This window comes from Procambarus clarkii, chromosome 5, assembly GCF_040958095.1.
Source record: "Procambarus clarkii isolate CNS0578487 chromosome 5, FALCON_Pclarkii_2.0, whole genome shotgun sequence".
Taxonomy (NCBI): Eukaryota; Metazoa; Arthropoda; class Malacostraca; order Decapoda; family Cambaridae; genus Procambarus; species Procambarus clarkii.
Window position 1 is genome coordinate 7286269 of NC_091154.1, and position 20115 is coordinate 7306383.

A 20115-nucleotide genomic window follows, 5' to 3' on the forward strand; every position below is an offset into this window, starting at 1 on the left:
TCATGGAACCTCTGGCACCAGAGTCAACCCTTTCTCTGGGGGCCTGGAAGGATCTGGGGGTGTTTGGGCGGTGTATGTGGGGGGAGGGGTGTCTAGGTGGTGAATGGGGGCTGGGGGAATTTGGGGGGTGTCTGTGGGATGAATGGTGTCTTGAGGGGTGCTTTGGGGGCAAATGGGGGCTGGGCATCTAGGAAGGTAGGTAGGAAGGTCTGGGGTAGGGCCTGGGTAGATAGGTCTAGAGTAGGAAGAACATACTGGGTCTGAAGATTAGGGAGGGGTCTGGTAGGCATAGGGGGGGGGGGGGGTGAGAGGAAGCATGAGGTTGAGAGTCAGATAGAGGGTGAGAGGTGGCGGGGGGGGGGGGAAGGATAGAGGGGGTAGGGGAAGAGGGGAGGATTAAGCATGGATAGTGAGTGGGAGAGAGATTGTATTAGTCAGGGGAAACTCAGGGGGTAGGTGTGGGCATTGGGGCAGAAGGTAGGACGAGGGAAATGGAGGAAGAGGGGGGGTGTCCCCCTGTCCCCCACGGGGGGTCCATGTGATTCTCTCGCAAGGGGAGAGGGTCATATGGAAGGAGAGGGGCAGAGGAGGGGTGAGGGCTGGGCGGGTTTGGGGGGTTGAGGGGATGAGAGGGGTCCTTGAAATGTGGGATGAAGCAGAGGGATTTGAATGCAATGGGGGTCAGAGGGATCAGGGGAGGTGTTGGGGGAGGTAAGCAGGGACAGGGGATGGGAGGGGTGATTGAGGGTTGGTGTGACCTGGGAAGCAGGTGTGGGCTGCTTAGCATGGGTGGTGTGGGTAACTACGCCGGATAGGAAGAGGTGTGTCGTGCCGGTCGGCTCGCCCTGTGGGCTATCTGTTCATCTTTTGTCATGTATCTTTCAATATTCACGTTGTAATAGTTTTTCTACCTCTGAGTAAATGTTTGTGTTGCAGTATGTAATCCACTGCCTCTTCGTTAGTGAACTGTACCTGGACAGGTCGTTTCTTGTTACAGTTGTAAGACCCAATGCGGCAGTGAATTTCCACCTAACCCTGCCATATTGGCTCTAATATCTCTCAAGATCCTCTGTAACTCAAAATCTTCAATTTCTATCCTTTCCTGCCTCGATGGTGCTTTGGCTTCGAGTAATCCATGAAGTATGATTGACCTCCTCCTCAATAAAGGACTGTCATGCTGGTCGCCCCTCCCTTGGACACTCCCCATCCCTCCTACACTTGCTACTCCATCCCCCACTACTCTCCCTTCCCTTGCCATGCTTCCCTTATTCCTGCCAAATTCAATTGCAAGCCGAGTTATTTCACTTTCCCCTGCAACCCTGCTCTTTCTTATTTCTTCCTGAATATAGTCCATAACCTTTTGTTTTCGTCTCTGAACCTCGTCCTATCCTATAGGGGATAGGATAAGTAAGTAACCCCGTCCGTCCTATACTATCTCGTCCTAGTCCTGTATTTTATTAAAAATCTCACTTTTAATCCCCTGGATTAGATCCTCTATCCAAACATCCCTCTTCTCTACAAATTTCCCTGTCATCTTCCCCACAAGCCTATCCTCTTCTTCAATTATAATACTGCTGGACCTAGACACCCTTCCTGACCTAGTCATTGCTGTAACCAACCTTACCCACAGACATTCCAAGTACCTTACCGACCTGCTAACACAATATAGGCGAGTGAGTCTCCAAGCATCTCCCCCACGTGGTGTAGTAAGGGTTGCCGCCGGGGTGAGGTCACGTCAATCACAGTTTGAGGCTGTGAGGTCACAGTGTGAGGTCAGCTCCACTCTTCACACTGCCACAATGAATTCAACACCTATTTTCAATTATGCTATATGTACTGTTTTTCTTTACTACCTTATGGTTTTAGTCAAAATCCAAGTTTTCATTCACTTGTATACACTTTTTCACTTCGAAGTAGCCTGATTATCCCTCCCACTTCACTAGTTACCCAGGAGCTCCTAACGCAACGTCCATCCACCACGACGGACACAACACGACTGTGTGTGTGTGTGTGTGTGTGTGTGTGTGTGTGTGTGTGTGTGTACTCACCTAATTGTACTCACCTAATTGTGCTTGCGGGGGTTGAGCTCTGGCTCTTTGGTCCCGCCTCTCAACCGTCAATCAACTGGTGTACAGTGTGTGTGTGTGTGTGTGTGTGTGTGTGTGTGTGTGTGTGTGTGTGTGTGTGTGTGTAAACCATGAAGAAATTAACACGTAATTATGAATAATGTGAAAACATTTGACTCCAGCATCATCCAGACCATAACATGGTTATAACTTAATATTAAACATTATTCTCAATAGAAACTTAAAAACATATTAACAAATATGTATTTATGGTCAGGGTTCAGATGAGCTGATGTAGAATCTCCCAGTTTCATTACGAACATCATTATTATTATACCCTAGTCGTACACATTACAATAAAATGCACTGCATCAACGCCATTAACACACTTATCATCAACAGAGTGTCAACATGGACCTCCGGCCGCCTGGGGACCAAGACCAAGTTCTGGCCAGGCTTCGTGGCCCACTGGCCGCTGACGACCCTCGAGTCCTGGACATATTACACCACCAATACCTGACTCCGCCATCCACCAGGCCCTACAACCTGTTCGGAACTTCTAATTTCACCATGAGCAACATACAGAAGCTGTATAGCAACCAGCGGGGCGGGTTTTTCGTAGAAGCCGGAGCCTATGATGGGGAGAGGATATCGAACACCCTGCACTTGGAGAAGGAGCTTGGGTGGACAGGTCTGCTGATCGAACCCGATAATGAGAACTATAAAAAGCTGTTAACGAAGCACCGCAAGGCCTGGATCTCCCACTCCTGTTTGTCGCAGGAGAGCTACCCAAAGGAAGAGGTGCTGATCTCCCTTGTTAGTGGTGATCTGATTGGCAACGATCGTCGGTATTCCTCATACCTCCAAGGAGTCAAACTCAACTCCACTGTCTACAACGATTTCCTGAAAACATGGGAAGAATCTTATTCTGTGGTGCAGTGCTTCCCTCTGGCGTCCTACCTGTTGGCCCTCAACGTGTCCACAGTGGACTTTCTCTCCCTGGACATACAAGGGGCGGAGAAAAGTGTCCTCAAGAATTTTCCCTGGGACAGAATCACCATCCGCGCCATGGTGGTCGAGGAAGTCCACTTCAAGGACTTCAATCACCAGTTTGTCGACGACATGAAGAACAGAGGGTTCGTCTTGGTCGACAAAGCGGACATAGACTATTTTTTTGTGAAGGGAGATGACCCACTCATGAAGAAAATCAGCCCATTTTCAATGCCCTCAAAAATTACCTCACTACCTTGAATCTGTACATAAACACACACACACACACACACACACACACACACACACACACACACACACACACACACACACACACACACACACACACACACACACACACACACACACACCTATATATATATATATATATATATATATATATATATATATATATATATATATATATATATATATATATATATATATATATATATATATATAGGGGTACCACCACTGGTTTAATTAAAGGGACCCACATCCTCGAAGAAGAAAATAAATGGTGTTCAGAGAAGACCTTGTGGATTCTCACTGAATACTTTAATCTTTTCCTCTCCTACCACCCCTATTATTTTTTTTTTTTATTTGATTTTATTGCAATGTTACAGTTTACAGAAAACACACACTTATATAACAATATACCAATCAGTGTTCGAAGACCTCGTCCAGTTCCTCGGGGGTCGGGTGCGTACCCAAGATACAGCACGCATTTCCCCTCTGAACAGCGACACTGAGGCGCTGGAACATAAAACTGGCCGCTCTTGGGTCTCTAGTCTTCCCAATGAGTTCCTCGCCCAGCTCCTTCAGGAACTTAAGTGCACATTTACCCCAGGCGCCCAGAGTCTCAGAGCCTATTGGCACGAATATATATATATATATATATATATATATATATATATATATATATATATATATATATATATATATGAGTTCATTATTATTTAATTTGAGTTAGAACAAACGAAAAAATGTGACCAAACCTTAAAACACCTACCTTACCTAACCTCACCTCACCTCACCTAACCTAACCTAACCACACCTAACCTAACCTAACCACACCTAACCTAACCTAACCACACTTAACCTAACCTAACCACACCTAACCTTACCACACCTAACCTAACCACACATAACCTAACTTAACCTAACCACACCTAACCTAACCTAACCTAACCTAACCTAACCTAACCACACCTAACCAATCCTATCCTAACCTAACCTAACCTTGCTTAACCTAACCACACCTAACCAAACTTAACCACACCTAACCTAATCTAACCTATCTTAACCTAGCCTAACCACATCTAACCTACCTAACTTATTATAACTCAATCCAACCTTACCTATCTTAACCTAACCTAAACTAACATAACTAAGTCAGAAATTCATGTTTTTAATACAATAAAATAATATTATTATTATATAATGGGTCCGACTGCTGAGTGGACAACGCTTCAGATTCTTAGTCCTGAAGTACCGGGTTCGATCACCGGTGGAGGCAGAAACAAAATGGCCAGAGGTTATTTCACCCTGATGACCCTGTTACTTAGAGGCCTGGTCGAAGACCGGTCCGCGTAGACGCTAAGCCCCGAAATCATCTCAAGATTATCTCAAATAAACAAATTGGTAATTTTTATGGAAAATAACGATAATCACTCTGCTTATTAGGCGAATCAGGCTTTGCATACTAGGCTGAGTAGTGCGTCCTCGCTGTTAAGTAGGACATATGCTCTTTTAACAATTATTTAATACACATATAAACTCACTGGACCCGAGGAGTAAACATTCCTATAATAGGTTAGTCTCCCCTAACATTGTAGACATTTTATAAAAGGTTCAATATATACAAATATGAAACTTCAATGTTATTATTTTTAAAAATTATGTCAATTTAAATTCAATTTAAATTTACTTTAAAAATTGAAATAATCGAAAATTGACTTTTTTGTTAATTCTCAAGAAACTAGAAATTTATTTACATTTTATAAACAAATATTGATTTAAAATAATAGTTTAATTTGTTTCAAGTTTTAATAAAAGAAAAAAAAACGTTTACTTATGTTTTAATTAAATTACCTCAAACACACAATTGGCATTGTTTTGGCTCTACCAGTGTTGGTGCCCCGTACAAGTGTTGGCTTGGTGACTACCTGTTTTACTTGACTGTCTGCCAGTGTTGGTTTAATGTACATGTGTTGGACAATTGTCAACTTTTTTTTCTTGACTGAATCCAAGTTTTGGTTCAACTTACATGTGTTATTTGATAGTTTAACGTGTTGGATGACTTCTGTCGGTGTTGGATAACTTCTGTCGGTGTTGGATGACTTCTGTCGGTGTTGCATGACTTCTGTCATTGATGGATGACTTCTGTCTGTGTTGAATGACTTTTATCATTGTTGGATAACTTCTGTCAGTGTTGGATGAAGTCTATCAGTGGTGGATGACTTCTGTCAGTGTTGCATGACTTCTATCAGTGATGGATGACGTCTGTCAGCGTTTGACGACTTCTGTCAGTGTTGGATGACTTCTGTCAGTGATGGATGACGTCTGTCAGCGTTTGACGACTTCTGTCAGTGATGGATGACTTCTGTCAGGGTTCGATAAATTTTGTCATTGTTGGATGACTTTAACGGGGTTGGATGACAGCGTGCAGTGATGGATGATTTCTGTCAGTGTTAGATGACGTTTGTCAGTGTTGGATAAATGTTGTTAGAGTTGGATGACTTCTGTCAGTGTTGGAACCCGTCTGATTGCGTTGGAAGTCTTCTGTTAGTGTTGGATGACTTTTGTCAGTGTTGGATGATTTCTGTCAGTGTTGGAAGACGTTTATCAGTGTTGGATAAATGTTGTCAAAGTTGGATGACTTCTGTCAGTGTTGGAAGACTTCTGTTAGCGTTGGAAGTCTTCTGTTAGTGTTGGATGACTGTTGTCAGAGTTGGTTGATATTTGTCAGAGTTGGATGACTTTTGTCAATGTTGGATGACGTTTATCAGTGTTGGATAAATGTTGTCAGAGTTGGATGACTTTTGTCAGTGTTGGATGAAGTCTGTCAATGTTGGATGACTTCTGTTAGTGTTACATGACTTCTGTCACAGCTGGATGACTTCTTTCAGTGTTGGATGACTTCTGTCAGTGTTGGAGGAATTTTAACATTTGTGGATGACTTCTGTCAATGTTGGATGAATTTTGTCAGCGTTGGATGACGTTTGTCAGTGTTGGATGACTCTTGTTAGTGATGAATGACTTCTGTCAGTGTTGGATGACTTTTATCATTGTTGGATGATGTCTGTCAATGTTAGATAAAGTCTGTAAGTGTTGGATGACTTGTGTCAGTGTTGGATGATTTTGTCCAACCCGCTCTCGCACAAGACAGCACATATATGACTTAATGCTTAATGTCATTATATAGCTTATGAATTAGTAAATAAATGGTATATTCCCAGTTATATTTTTTCAAGGCCCAAACTCTTCCTCATGTACCAATTTACGTCTCACAGTTCCCGTCCATCGCTGTAGACACCAGAATAGTCGTGACTAGATCAATTATAATGAAAATTGTAGTTTTCAGGTCCCACATGGGTTGTGAAATTTACCTACTGTTGTCCATGCTCTTAAACTATTACAGAACAGCTACATCCTATTGAAGGTTCGTAGTTTTGTTTTGAGAAATAGTAGTTGTTCTTAGTAAATTATAATAAGTATTATAAATTATTACATAGAATATTAGTGCTTCACCAATCAAGATTTTATACTCTAGTTTGTGCTTTAAATTTTTTTGAAGAATGTACTGTAGGAACGTCCACAGAAAACGATGTTATGTTTGAATGTCTTTGGGGTAAACTACTGCAAAAAGGATGGTATGGTGTATTTTTTTTTTTTTACCCTGTGTAGGATAGGTATAGGGGTCCACTACCACCTATTAGGTGGGTAAGAGGTCCATACCACTTGTAGGATGGGTCTGGGCCCAATAACTACTCATAGGATAGATATGGGGTCCACTAGCTACCGCCCTCTGGATGGGTATATGCTCCACTACCGCCCACAGGATGGGTATGGGGTCCACAATCACCCACAGGATGAAAATTGTGTCTACTACCTCCCACAGAATGGGTATGGCCTCCATTACTGCCCACAGCATGAGTTCAGTTCCGTTCACGGAATGGGTATATTGTCTACTACCGCCCACAGGATGGGTATGGGGTTAACTACCACCCATAGGACGAGCACGGGGTCTACTACCGCCCACAGGGTGGGTATTGGATCCATTACCGACCACAATATGCTTATGGGGTTCACTACCCCCCACAGGATACATATGGGGTACACAACCGTTCACAGGCTGGGTGTGGGGGATACACTACTGCCTACAAGAAGGCTATAGGATCACTCCGTTCCACAGGATGGGTATGGGGTCCACTATCACTCACGGGTGGGGTATGGGAGCAACTACAGCTCAAGGATAGATATATATTCCACTACTTCCCACGCGGTGCTGGTAGTGGTAGCGGTGTTGGGAGTTACAAGTAGAATGATGAATTTCAAGAAAGAACAAGTATACACTATGCCTACAGCACTAACACGCACAGCGTTTTGGGCAAGATCTGGAAAACCTTAAAAACTAAGACTTAAGACTAATTGAGATCAACAGCATGAACTGAACTGACATATGTTGACATTTAGGACATAAGGTAAGTTACAATTCAATTTCTTTCTTTATTATGCACCCCATACCCATCCCGTGGGTAGTGATTTAAATATTAAGGATTACAGAGGCACATAATCAGTTCAGGAACTGAACCCTTTAGTTCGTTTAGCTAAGCAAATAACAATCTTTTGACGCTAGTTACATTGAGCAGTCTCCGTGGCGCAGTGGTAAGATACTCGCCTGGCGTTTCGCAAGCGCCTTGCCTTGGGTTCGAATCCTGGCCGGGTAGGATTGACCGGGCACCAATCCTTAACTGTAGCCTCTGTTCACCCAGCAGTGAATGGGTACCTGGTTGTTAAACGATTCGGCGGGGTCGTATTCCGGGGAAATTAGGGTTAAGGACCTTGCCCGAAACGCTACGCGTAATAGTGGCTTTACAAGAATGTAATGTAAACTCTTGTTATATATATACATATATGTATATATACATATATACACTTATACATATTCAGTCACCTACACAAATACACACATCAATAATCTTTTGTGTCACAAGTGATTCAACAAGAGGCTCACAATAGTCACTATACAAGGCACTTAATTTACATCTATGGTGAGTCAAACAGTTACTAGTCTTGCTTCACACCCACCCAACTGGGCGGCAAGTTTACAGTCATGTGCTCCACACCCACCCAACTGGGCGGCAAGTTTACAGTCATGTGCTCCACACCCACCCAACTGGGCGGCAAGTTTACAGTCATGTGCTCCACACCCACCCAACTGGGCGGCAGCTTTACAGTCATGTGCTCAGCACAGAACATTTTGGGTGTTGGTATACCCATTGGTGTGGATCAGTATATCATCCGCATATAGCCAATGATGTGTTCGCTGTGTCGGAAAATCCGACACCATTTAATAATCATACAGACAGATAATAATTGCTGCTGTATTTCCAACAAGTTACCCATAGAAAATGTAACTTGTAGTGGAATTACCGTTTAAAGAAAACGGGATATCATCACCACATGCCATTATAAATTCACCAGCTATTCTGCTGGGAATTATTCTTAAATACATTAGTCTTTGGACTTTACCATCATAAAACATCTCATATAAATTAACTTAATTATCAATATTAAAGTAGAGTAAATGTGACCCTTCTATCACTTTCTGTTATCTGGACAATGTAAGCCAGGCAGGAGTGGGGAAGGAGGGCAGCCATTGTTGATACTGAGACCAGAGGCTCACGGGAGCAAATACGGCTCCTGTTAATTTTACTTGGACGTAGTGTTATGGAAACCAAAGGTGTACCATCTTCAACACGCTGTCAACAAATCAAGTTAATTGGTCTGGTTAATTAGTCTGCCCAAAACGCTTTGCGTAATAGTGGCTTTAGGCATTGTATGTACTAGCTCTATCTATAAAGCCAACAAACTTTGTAAAATCTCTTTATGTATGTACCTTACCTAAATAAAAATTATTATTATAGTTAAGTGTTCTTTCCGAAACCCGTATATCTATCATTAGTGGCCATTAATGTCATTGGGTAGGGTGATCCGGTTAGAACGCGAGGCAGCCTCAAACTAAAGGTAATTAAGCCAGGTCTTCATGTTCCATGTATAGTGTTTTCTCTGATATAGCTTGTCATATATAGAACCTGGCTTCACAGTTAGCGCCCTTTTGACAGGTCAAGACGAGGAAGCATATGCTTTGTGCATCAGTTACCTGGGTGATGGAAGCTACCTCAAAGAGGATAATTTGGTGTCTACACCCTAGTTATACCTGGTGGACTAACCTGCTGTACTATAAGATAAGGAACCTTTTCAATGTATGTAGTTAATACTGTAGTTTGATTGGCTGCATATATATAAATTAAATTAATATAAACCCCCCTAATGTGTAGAGGATCGATTTGTGAGATTATGAGATTATTGCAGAAATACAGTCCACTTAACATCATTATACAAATTGCTATCGAAGTATATAAATTAACGTAAATATAAATTCATATAAATTAAATAAATATAAATCTCACAGGTCGGTTCCCACATTATTTGGTCCTTCGAACCGGATGACGGATTATTTGATCCTTTGAACCCACATTTGGTCATCTTAGTACTGGATGAACCAGTTAACCAGTGGATTCATTAAATAACTAGTGCAGTGTGATTTAAACAAAAGCCAGCAGTCAAAGACGGCAGCGTAGCCTCGGGGGAGCTCAGGAGCCTCCCTCAGCCCAGTTCAGCTTCGTCAGCGGTTTCATGTACACCCACAGATTTGGTGGCGTGTTATTCTGTGAAATGACAGCGCTAATATAGAAGCCAGCCAAATTAGTGACTGTGTCGCGAGATTGTTCACGGATTTTGTGGTGTTAAATTTCGCGAGAGATTATCTACGTATTTTGTGGACTTTATTTCGCGAGGTCACTAATAATATTTAATACTTCTTGATAATATTAGAAGTTTCATAGAGGCTAATTAAGAGGCTATTATCAATAATTGTGTATATTATTTCTCCAAAATAGAGAATCATTTAATATATACTGCACTAGTGTTCTCAATATAATATTTACTAATTGCCAACCCACAACAGGGTAGGATATTTACCAATGACTAGTTGAACTATTATTGTTCATCCTAGTCCCATTATTACCATAGTCAGTTGTACTATATTGATCAACCTAACACCATTAATGAATGGTCCAGACCCTATTTTGGGTGTAATTTTTATCAACTCGAGTTGAGTTGTATATATAATAATTTACTTATGATCATTACACCTTTGAGTGATTAATTAGTGTCTCTACCATCCTAGGGTGATATAGAAGAGCTAACCTAAAGGTACTTCCAGTGACACTGGTTTATCACTCAAATCATTAGTGTGTATGATTGTATATATATAATGTGTATTAATTTTAAGTGCTAACCTCTAGTAGAGGTAGGATTATTGCCTAGTGAGTTCAGAATTTAACCCTAGGCTACCATTAGTACTTGCTCACAATTTATGAGCCAGTGGTGTCCAATTAACAAGTCACCATGACTAATCCACAGAAAGCAAAGTGTGCTTTAATAGCAAGCAAACGCCAACTAACAAGGGATCTCAACCAATATGAACAGTTGTTATATGAGCCTGTAATTAATTATCATCGGTTGAAAATACCACTGTTACAGATTCAAACCCAATTGCATATATTGAAAGCAAATAGGAAATCTTACCAAAATCAAGTCCACGACGACGTAGTAGTTGAAGATGTGGAACCATTCCTGTCTGACCTAGCACAATATGAAGAAGAAACTCAAGCCAGGTTGGAACATTTACACAGGATAATTGAATCAGAACAATTAGCAAGTACATCAAATAAAGTAGATTATGTTATGGATGATCTGGATCTTTTTGAGAATAAATGTCAAGCCAGATTAGATCCTTTAATCAACAAGGATAAAGCTTCACCTAATATTATACCACCAGAAATTAAGCAGTTCTCAGACAATTTATCCACAGGCTCTGTGGATTCTGAAAACCCAATACCTGAGGCTACTAAGTTAACATGCCTCCAAGCTAGAGTTGAAGCTGAACCAGTAGTAGAAAATGTAAATGAAAATAGCGACAGCACTAATTTCCCAGTCCAGCCTCCTAGGAATAATGCTGGCAATGAGAAAACTGTCATACATCTAGTACTACAATTGCTGGATTTACCTCAACCTGATCAGACTGCTGACTCATTACAATCCTTCAGCATGGATTTTGAGTCACTACTAAGAACATTCAGTCTTAAGGTTGATATAACTACTAGTGAATGGATGACCAAAGTAGTCCTTCAACGAAAATTGTCCAGCGATATACTAGATGAATTATATGCACATCAACATAACACCATCCTGACAGTACAGGACATCACTGAAGGTTTACATTCCATCATAAACAAACGACGAGCAAATGAGGAAGTTAAAGCCTCATGCAAGCCTTCAGAAATAGAAAATAAGAGTCAATTAAAGGGTAAAACAACTACCCCAAATTACATCAGTCAATTACTCTAACATCAAGTTGCAGAAAATCTGACAATGCAGCAGCAACCTCCAAGCCTACTGTTACTAGTTCACCCAAACCGGTAACTTCCAAACGTGCAGTAGACTGGGGGACATGTATGTTCTGCAAAAAGAAACATTCAACATACTGTTGTGCTAATTATCCAACCAGAGACACTCGTATTGAGCGACTCCAGGAATTAGGGAGATGTGCAAGGTGTCTCAAGTCACACAACATAGACTATTGTGATACCCAATTCAACACCTGCAACAGGTGTAGAAGAGGTAGGCACCATGCAGCACTGTGCAAATATACGAAATTAACGTATTCAAGACCCAAGGTGGAAGATAGCATTCCCACCACAGTACAGTACTGCAAGGTGCAACAAACAAAGAGTGTCCAATCGGCAAAGTCTAAAGGTAATACGACTTTGCCTACTGCCCAAATTACCATCCTGAATAAGAGGGCCAAGGTCCATACCCGTGGGTTGTTTGACCAAGGATCCCAGAGAACATTTGTCACTAAATGTTGGCAGATGAACTACAATTAAGGCCTGTAGCCCAGACGTCATTCAACATCTCAGGGTTTGTAACAGATGCAGGACCTCAAGTCTACCAGGTGGTACAACCATCAGTACGTTTAGGCAGGTACGTCTGTCGAGTACAAGCCATTGTGGTGGACAAAATACCAGTAGACTTACAAGTTCAAGGTCTGAGAGCAACAGCCAAATTCCTGAGAAATAGAGGAATAAAATTGGCAGATAATATTAAGTCTGATCACCTCACCGACTTCGGTCTTCTTGTAGGGACAGACTATTGTCATCGATTCATCGGTAGCCCTACTAAATATCAGGGTATAACCATGTTAAACTCTGCAGGAGGTAAATTACTCTCAGGCCCAGTATCAAGCCTGAGGAGACCTATGCCTGCAGATAAACAATACCAATAGAAATCTAAATTTGTCAGCTGATTATATTTCTCCAGTAGCATTATACTAAGGAGATTACAGCTGACTATAGCAACAGAGGTTGATGTTAGTATCATCATATAAAGCTGAAGATGAGTTCATGACACCTCAGTGGCAAATCAGTGAACAGTAGCCTAAACAGCTACAAGTGACTGCGACCAATGTCACTGAACCCACTGCAGTCTCAGAACCATTCTTTACTTTAATGATGAGCTATTCAATCTTCTGAATCAATTAACTAAATTAAACCCCAATAAATCTGATGACTGATTTGATACATTTAGTATTTAATCAAGATGTATTCCATGGGCCTCAGTGTTTATATATCAGTGACTAGTTACCTGAACAAACTTCAAGTTATATCTAATGTCACTGATCTCACTGCAGTCCCTGAATCATACTTGACTGTAGTACTTGATCACATCCAGTCTTCTGGGTTAAATAATATGTAATTAGGCTTGAATATTAGCCTTTCAAGAGTTGACAGGGAAATGAAATCGCATTAGACTTCTAACCCCTGCAACTCTAGTACGGGACATCCGTCCTGTACGAACAGACGCACAAATGTGTGATTACTAACTACTAACATCAAATTAATCTAATAATTCGAAGGAGGAGTATCGGTGTTCGTCTGTTCTAAGTAGGACTTCGACCCGTGAGCAGCCCCTGGGGAATTATGTCGGAAAATCCGACACCATTTAATAATCATACAGACAGATAATAATTGCTGCTGTATTACCAACAAGTTACCCATAGAAAATGTAACTTGTAGTGGAATTACCGTTTAAAGAAAACGGGATATCATCACCACATACCATTATAAATTCACCAGCTATTCTGCTGGGAATTATTCTTAAATTCATTAGTCTTTGGACTTTACCATCATAAAACATCTCATATAAATTAACTTAATTATCAATATTAAAGTAGAGTAAATGTGACCCTTCTGTCACTTTCTGTTATCTGGACAATGTAAGCCAGGCAGGAGTGGGGAAGGAGGGCAGCCATTGTTGATACTGAGACCAGAGGCTCACGGGAGCAAATACGGCTCCTGTTAATTTTACTTGGACGTAGTGTTATGGAAACCAAAGGTGTACCATCTTCAACACGCTGTCAACAAATCAAGTTAAGTGTTCTTTCCGAAACCCGTATATCTATCATTAGTGGCCATTAATGACATTGGGTAGGGTGAGCCGGTTAGAACGCGAGGCAGCCTCAAACTAAAGGTAATTAAGCCAGGTCTTCATGTTCCATGTATAGTGTTTTCTCTGATATAGCTTGTCATATATAGAACCTGGCTTCACAGTTAGTGCCCTTTTGACAGGTCAAGACGAGGAAGCATATGCTTTGTGCATCAGTTACCTGGGTGATGGAAGCTACCTCAAAGAGGATAATTTGGTGTCTACACCCTAGTTATACCTGGTGGACTAACCTGCTGTACTATAAGATAAGGAACCTTTTCAATGTATGTAGTTAATACTGTAGTTTGATTGGCTGCATATATATAAATTAAATTAATATAAACCCCCCCTAATGTGTAGAGGATTGATTTGTGAGATTATGGGATTATTGCAGAAATACAGTCCACTTAACATCATTATACAAATTGCTATCGAAGTATATAAATTAACGTAAATAAAATTCATATAAATTAAATAAATATAAATCTCACAGGTCGGTTCCCACACGCTGGGCCTTCTAGTTACTAAGTTTAAAAGTGCATTGATTAACACATTGAACAGAGTAGGACTGAGGACACCTCCCTGTGGAGTGCCAAGTTCAAAATCTCTCGTTACACTCCTATGCCCTTGGAACAGTATACAGATGACGTCCTGTTGGATAGATAGCCTCTTATCCACCGTAGAAGCCATCTTCCAACATTCATTTTAGCAAGTTCGCTCAGAATGACGTGTGGGTTAGCAATGTCAAAGGCTGACTTAAGATCTAGGAAAGTGGTGTATGACCTATCAGTATGTTGGGTGAGGAATGTGGTAATACAGTGATGTACACTCTTTTCGTGTGTAAAGCCTTATATCTGGGGAGACAACGAGGAGAGACTACGGGAATTAAACCTCACTTCGTTGGAAGACAGAAGAGTTAGGGAGGACATGATCACCACATTCAAGAATCTCAAGGGAATTGACAGGGTTGATAAAGACAGGCTATTTAACACAATGGGAACACGCACTAGGGGACACAGGTGGAAACTGAGTGCCCAAATGAGCCATAGAGATATTAGAAAGAACTTTTTTAGTGTCAGAGTGGTTGACAAATGGAATGCATTAGGAAGTAATGTGGTGGAGGCTGACTCCATACACAGTTTCCAGTGTAGATATGATAGAGCCCAATAGGCTCAGGAACCTGTACACCTGTTGATTGACGGTTGAGAGGCAGGACCAAAGAGCTAGAGCTCAACCCCCGCAAGCACAACTAGGTGAGCACATACATACATACATTCATACATACATACATACATGCATACATACATATATACATACATACATACATACATACATACATACATACATACATACATACATACATACATACATACATACATACATACATACATACATACATACATACATATATACATACATACATACATACATACATACATACATACATACATACATACATACACGTCCAGTCAGCATATAGCTATTTCGGGACAAAATCCAATACAGTTTATATTGGTGAGACGCCACTGTGATGAGGAGTTTAAATATCACAGGAACTGTAGGTTAATGTGTGACATAGGTGAGGTTAGATGAGGCATCTACAAGCATCAGCTGGAGGCTGATGGAGTGTTGTGGAGGCTGATGGAGTGTTGTGGAGGCTGCTGGTACTATGCCCAGATGTTGGAGGGTGGATTTGACCCTCCCCCTCCCCCCCATGTTGACCGCAGAACGTCTAAGGTTACCTGCTACTCTCACTTACCAAGGGTATCAGCCCCCTTCCCCACACACACACACACACATGCATCAGATTCTTAACTTACAATATTTATGATTTACCAATTTATGTTACTACACTGACTCTCAATTCCATAATATTGTATAAACTTGGAACTTAAAATTTGTCAATCTGTTTCATAAATTGATGTTTGTTACCCATCTTGTGGGTGGTATAGTGGACCCCATACCCATCTTGTGGGTGGTAGTGGACCCCATTCCCATCTTGTGGGTGGTAGTGGACCCCATACCCATCTTGTGGGCGGTAGTGGACCCCCATACCCATCTTGTGGGCGGTAGTGGACCCCCATACCCATCTTGTGGGCGGTAGTGGACCCCCATACCCATCTTGAGGGTGGTAGTGGACCCCATACCCATCTTGTGGGTGGTAGTAGATCCCATACCCATCTAGTCGGTGGTAGTGGACCCCATACTCATCCTGTGGGTGGTAGCGGACCTGATACCCATCCTGTGGTTGGTAGTGGACCCTATACCCATCCTGTGGGTGGTAGTGGACTCCATACCCATCCTGTGGGTGGTATTGGAACGGATATCCCCTCCTGTGTGTGGTAGTGGACCCCATACCCAACTTGTGGGTGCTAGTGAACCCCCATACCCATCTTGTGGGTGGTAGTGGACCCCATACCCTTCTTGAGGGTGGTAGTGGACCCCATTCCCATCTTGTGGGCGGTAGTGGACCCTCATACCCATCTTGTGGGTGGTAGTGAACCCCCATACCCATCTTGAGGGTGGTAGTGGGCCCCATACCCTTCTTGAGGGTGGTAGTGGACCCCCATACCATTCTTGTGGGTGGTAGTGGACCCCATACCCATCCTATGGGTGTTAGTAGACCCCATATCCATCATGTCGGTAGTAGTGGACCCCATACCCATCTTGCGGGTGGTAGTGGACCCCCATACCCATCTTGCGGGTGGTAGTGGACCCCATACCAATATTATGCATGCTAATGGACCCCCTTACCCATCCTATGAGTGTTAGTGCACCCCATACCCATCTTATATGTCGGTGGTAGAGGAAGCCCCATACCCATCTTGTGAGTGGTAGTGAACCCCATATCTATCTTGTGGGTGGAAATGGACCCCATACTCATCTTGTGGATGGTAGGTATCTATGGGTATGGGGTCCACTATCCCAAGATAGGTATAGGGTAGTGGACCCCATACCTATCTTGTGGGTGGTAGTGGACCACATACACATCTTGTAGGTGGTAGTGGACCCCATACCCATCTTGTGGATGGTAGTGGACCCCATACCCATCTTGTGGATGGTAGTGGACCCCATACCCATCTTGTGGATGGTATTGGACCCCATACCCATCTTGTGGTTGGTAGAATGTATTGTGTACCACTTATGTTCATGTTTACCCCATACCCATCTTGTGGATGGCAGTGGACCCCATACTCATTCTGTGGGTGGTAGTGGACCCCATACCCATCCTGTGGGTGGTAGTGGACCCCATACTCATTCTGTGGGTGGTAGTGGACCCCATACCCATCCTGTGAGTGGTAGTGGGCCCCGATACCCATCTTGTGGGTGGTAGTGGACCCCATATCCACCCTGTGGATGGTATTGGACCGGATTCCCCTCCTGTGTGTGGTAGTGGACCCCATACCCATCTTGTGGATGCTAGTGGACCCCGTACCCATCTTGTAGGCGGTAGTGGACCCCCATACTCATCCAGTGGGCAGTAGTGGATCCCATACTCATCCTGCAGGCGGTAGTGGACGCAATACACATTCTGTACGTGTGGTAGTGGACCATATACCCATCCAGTAGGCAGTAGTGGATCCCAAACCTATCCAATGGTAGTTATTGGGCCCAGACCAATCCTACAAGTGGTATGGACCAATAAACCCCTTATGGACCCCTTACCCACCTAATAGGTGGTAGTGGACAATATACCCATCCTGCAGAAGGTAAAAAAAAAAAAAGGACACCATACTATCTTATTTACAGTAGTTTACCCCATAAACATTCCAACTTAACATCGTTTTCTATTGACGTTCCTATCCAATACATTCTTTAAAGATTTTTAAAGCACAAACTATAGTATATAATCTTGAGTGGTGAAGCACTAATATTCTATGTAATAATTTATATAGTGCTTATTATAATTTACTAAGAACAACTAATATTTCTCAAAACAAAACTACGAGCCTTCAATAGGATGTAGCTGATCTGTAATATTCTAAGAGCATGGACAATAGTAGGTAAATTTCACAACCCATGTGGGACCTGAAAACTACAATTTTCATTATAATTGATCTAGTCACGACTATTCTGGTGTCTACGGCGATGGACGGGAACTGTGAGACGTAAATTGGTACATGAGGAAGAGTTTGGGCCTTGAAAAAAATATAACTGGGAATATACCACATATTAACTAATTCATATGCAAAATAATGACAATAAGCATTAGGTCATATATGTGCTGTCTTGTGCGACAGCAGGTTGCTTCTGTCAGAGTTTAATGAATTCTCTCAGTGTTGGATGACCTTGGTCAGTGATAGATGACTTCTGTCTGTGTTGGATGACTTTTTGTAACTGTTTGATGACTTTTGTCAGTGTTGGATGACTTAAGCCTTTGTTGGATGACGTTTGTCAGTGATGGAAGACTTTTCTCAATGTTGAATGACTTCTGTCAGTGTTGGACGACTATTGTCAGTATTGGGTGACTTTTGTCATCAAATCACCGACATTTCAGATATTTTGAAACTGTAAAACTGTAGGGGGGTTTGGGCAAAATATGAACCATCGCCGTTTTCAGTAATTAGCATATTTTCGGTATAAAAGTTCGTAATTTGAAAATGAAAATAGGTGCAGAGAGTCAGAACTCGGCTCAAAAATCACAATCAGGAGTCAAATTTCCGACATTTCAGATATTTGAAAACTGCGGCGGGCGGGGGGGGGGGGGGGGATTGGGCCAAATTTCACCGTTGTCAGTATTTAGCATATTTTCGGTATAAAAGATTGTAATATGAAAATGAAAATAGGTGCAGACAGTCAGAATTCCTCTCATAACTCACGCTCAAGATTCAAATTTCCGACATTTCAGATATTTTTAAAACTGCAGGAGGGTCAGTGCAAAATATGACCCATCGCCGTTCTCAGTAATTAGCATATTTTTGGTATACAAGATCGTAATTTGAAAATGAAAATAGGTGCAGATAGTCAGAATTCGGCTTAAAACTCACGCTAAGGAGTCAAATTTCCAATATTTCAGATATTTTGAAAACTGGAGAAGTGTTTGGGCAAAATATGACCCATCGCCGTTTTCAGTAATTAGAATATTTTCGGTATAAAAGTTCGTAATTTGAAAATGGAAATAGATGCAGACAGTCAGAATTCGTCTCAAAACTCACGCTCAAGATTCAAATTTCCGACAGTTCAGATATTTTGAAAACTGCAGGGGGGGGGGGGCAAAATATGACCCATCGTCGTTTTCAGTAATTAGCATATTTTCAATATAAAAGATCGTAATTTGAAAATGAAAATAGGTGCAGAGATTCAGAATTCAGCTCAAAACTCACGCTCAGTAGTCAAATCTCCGACATTTCAGATATTTTGAAAACTGCAGGGAGGGTTTGGGCCAAATATCGCCGTTGTCAGTATTTAGCATATTTTCGGTATAAAAGATTGTAATCTGAATATGAAAATAGGTGCAGACAGTCAGAATTCCTCTCAAAACTCACTCTCAAGACTCAAATTTCCGACATTTCAGATACTTTGAAAACTGCAAGAGGGTCTGGGCAAAATATGACCCATCGCCGATTTCAGTAATTAGCATATTTTCGGTATAAAAGATTGTAATTTGAAAATGAAAATAGGTGCAGAGATTCAGAATTCGGTTTAAAAATTACTCACAGGAGTCAAATTTCCGACATTTCAGATATTTAGAAAACTGCAGGGACGGTTGCGCAAAATATGACCCATCGCCTTTGTCAGTAATTAGCATATTTTCGGTATAAAAGATCGTAGTTTGAAAATGAAAATACGTGCAGAGAGTCAGGATTCGTCTCAAAAATCACGCTCAGGAGATAAATTTCCGACATTTCAGATATTTTGAAAACTACAGACAGGTTTGGGCAAAATATGAACCATCGCCGTTTTCAGTAATTAGCATATTTTCGGTTTAAAAGATCGTAATTTGAAAATGAAAATAGGTGCAGAGAGTCAGAATTCGGCTCAAAAATCACCTCTCAGATTACCTCCCACGTCACATCCTCCCCATCCTGCCCCTTCCACATTTGCACTTCCACAACAACTCCCCTGCCCCTGCTACATCACACCTGTCAACGATCCCAGTGGGTCAAGCCATGCCCTCCCCAAACCCACCTTACCATCCCCCCTCCCCTACTACCCCCTCCTACTCCCCTGCCCCTGCTACCCCATTGCCTTCACTTCCATCTACTCCATCCCAGCTTCCACT

The 20115-nt window shown here is 41.9% G+C and overlaps 1 protein-coding gene across 1 annotated transcript; it reads left to right on the forward strand.

The window, feature by feature from the left end:
* The first annotated feature begins 2477 nt into the window (after positions 1-2477).
* Positions 2478-3317, forward strand: LOC138372154 (protein Star-like). Its single transcript, XM_069337467.1, has one exon. The coding sequence runs from the start codon at positions 2478-2480 to the stop codon at positions 3315-3317; it is 840 nt and encodes a 279-aa protein (XP_069193568.1).
* The last annotated feature ends 16798 nt before the right edge of the window (positions 3318-20115 follow it).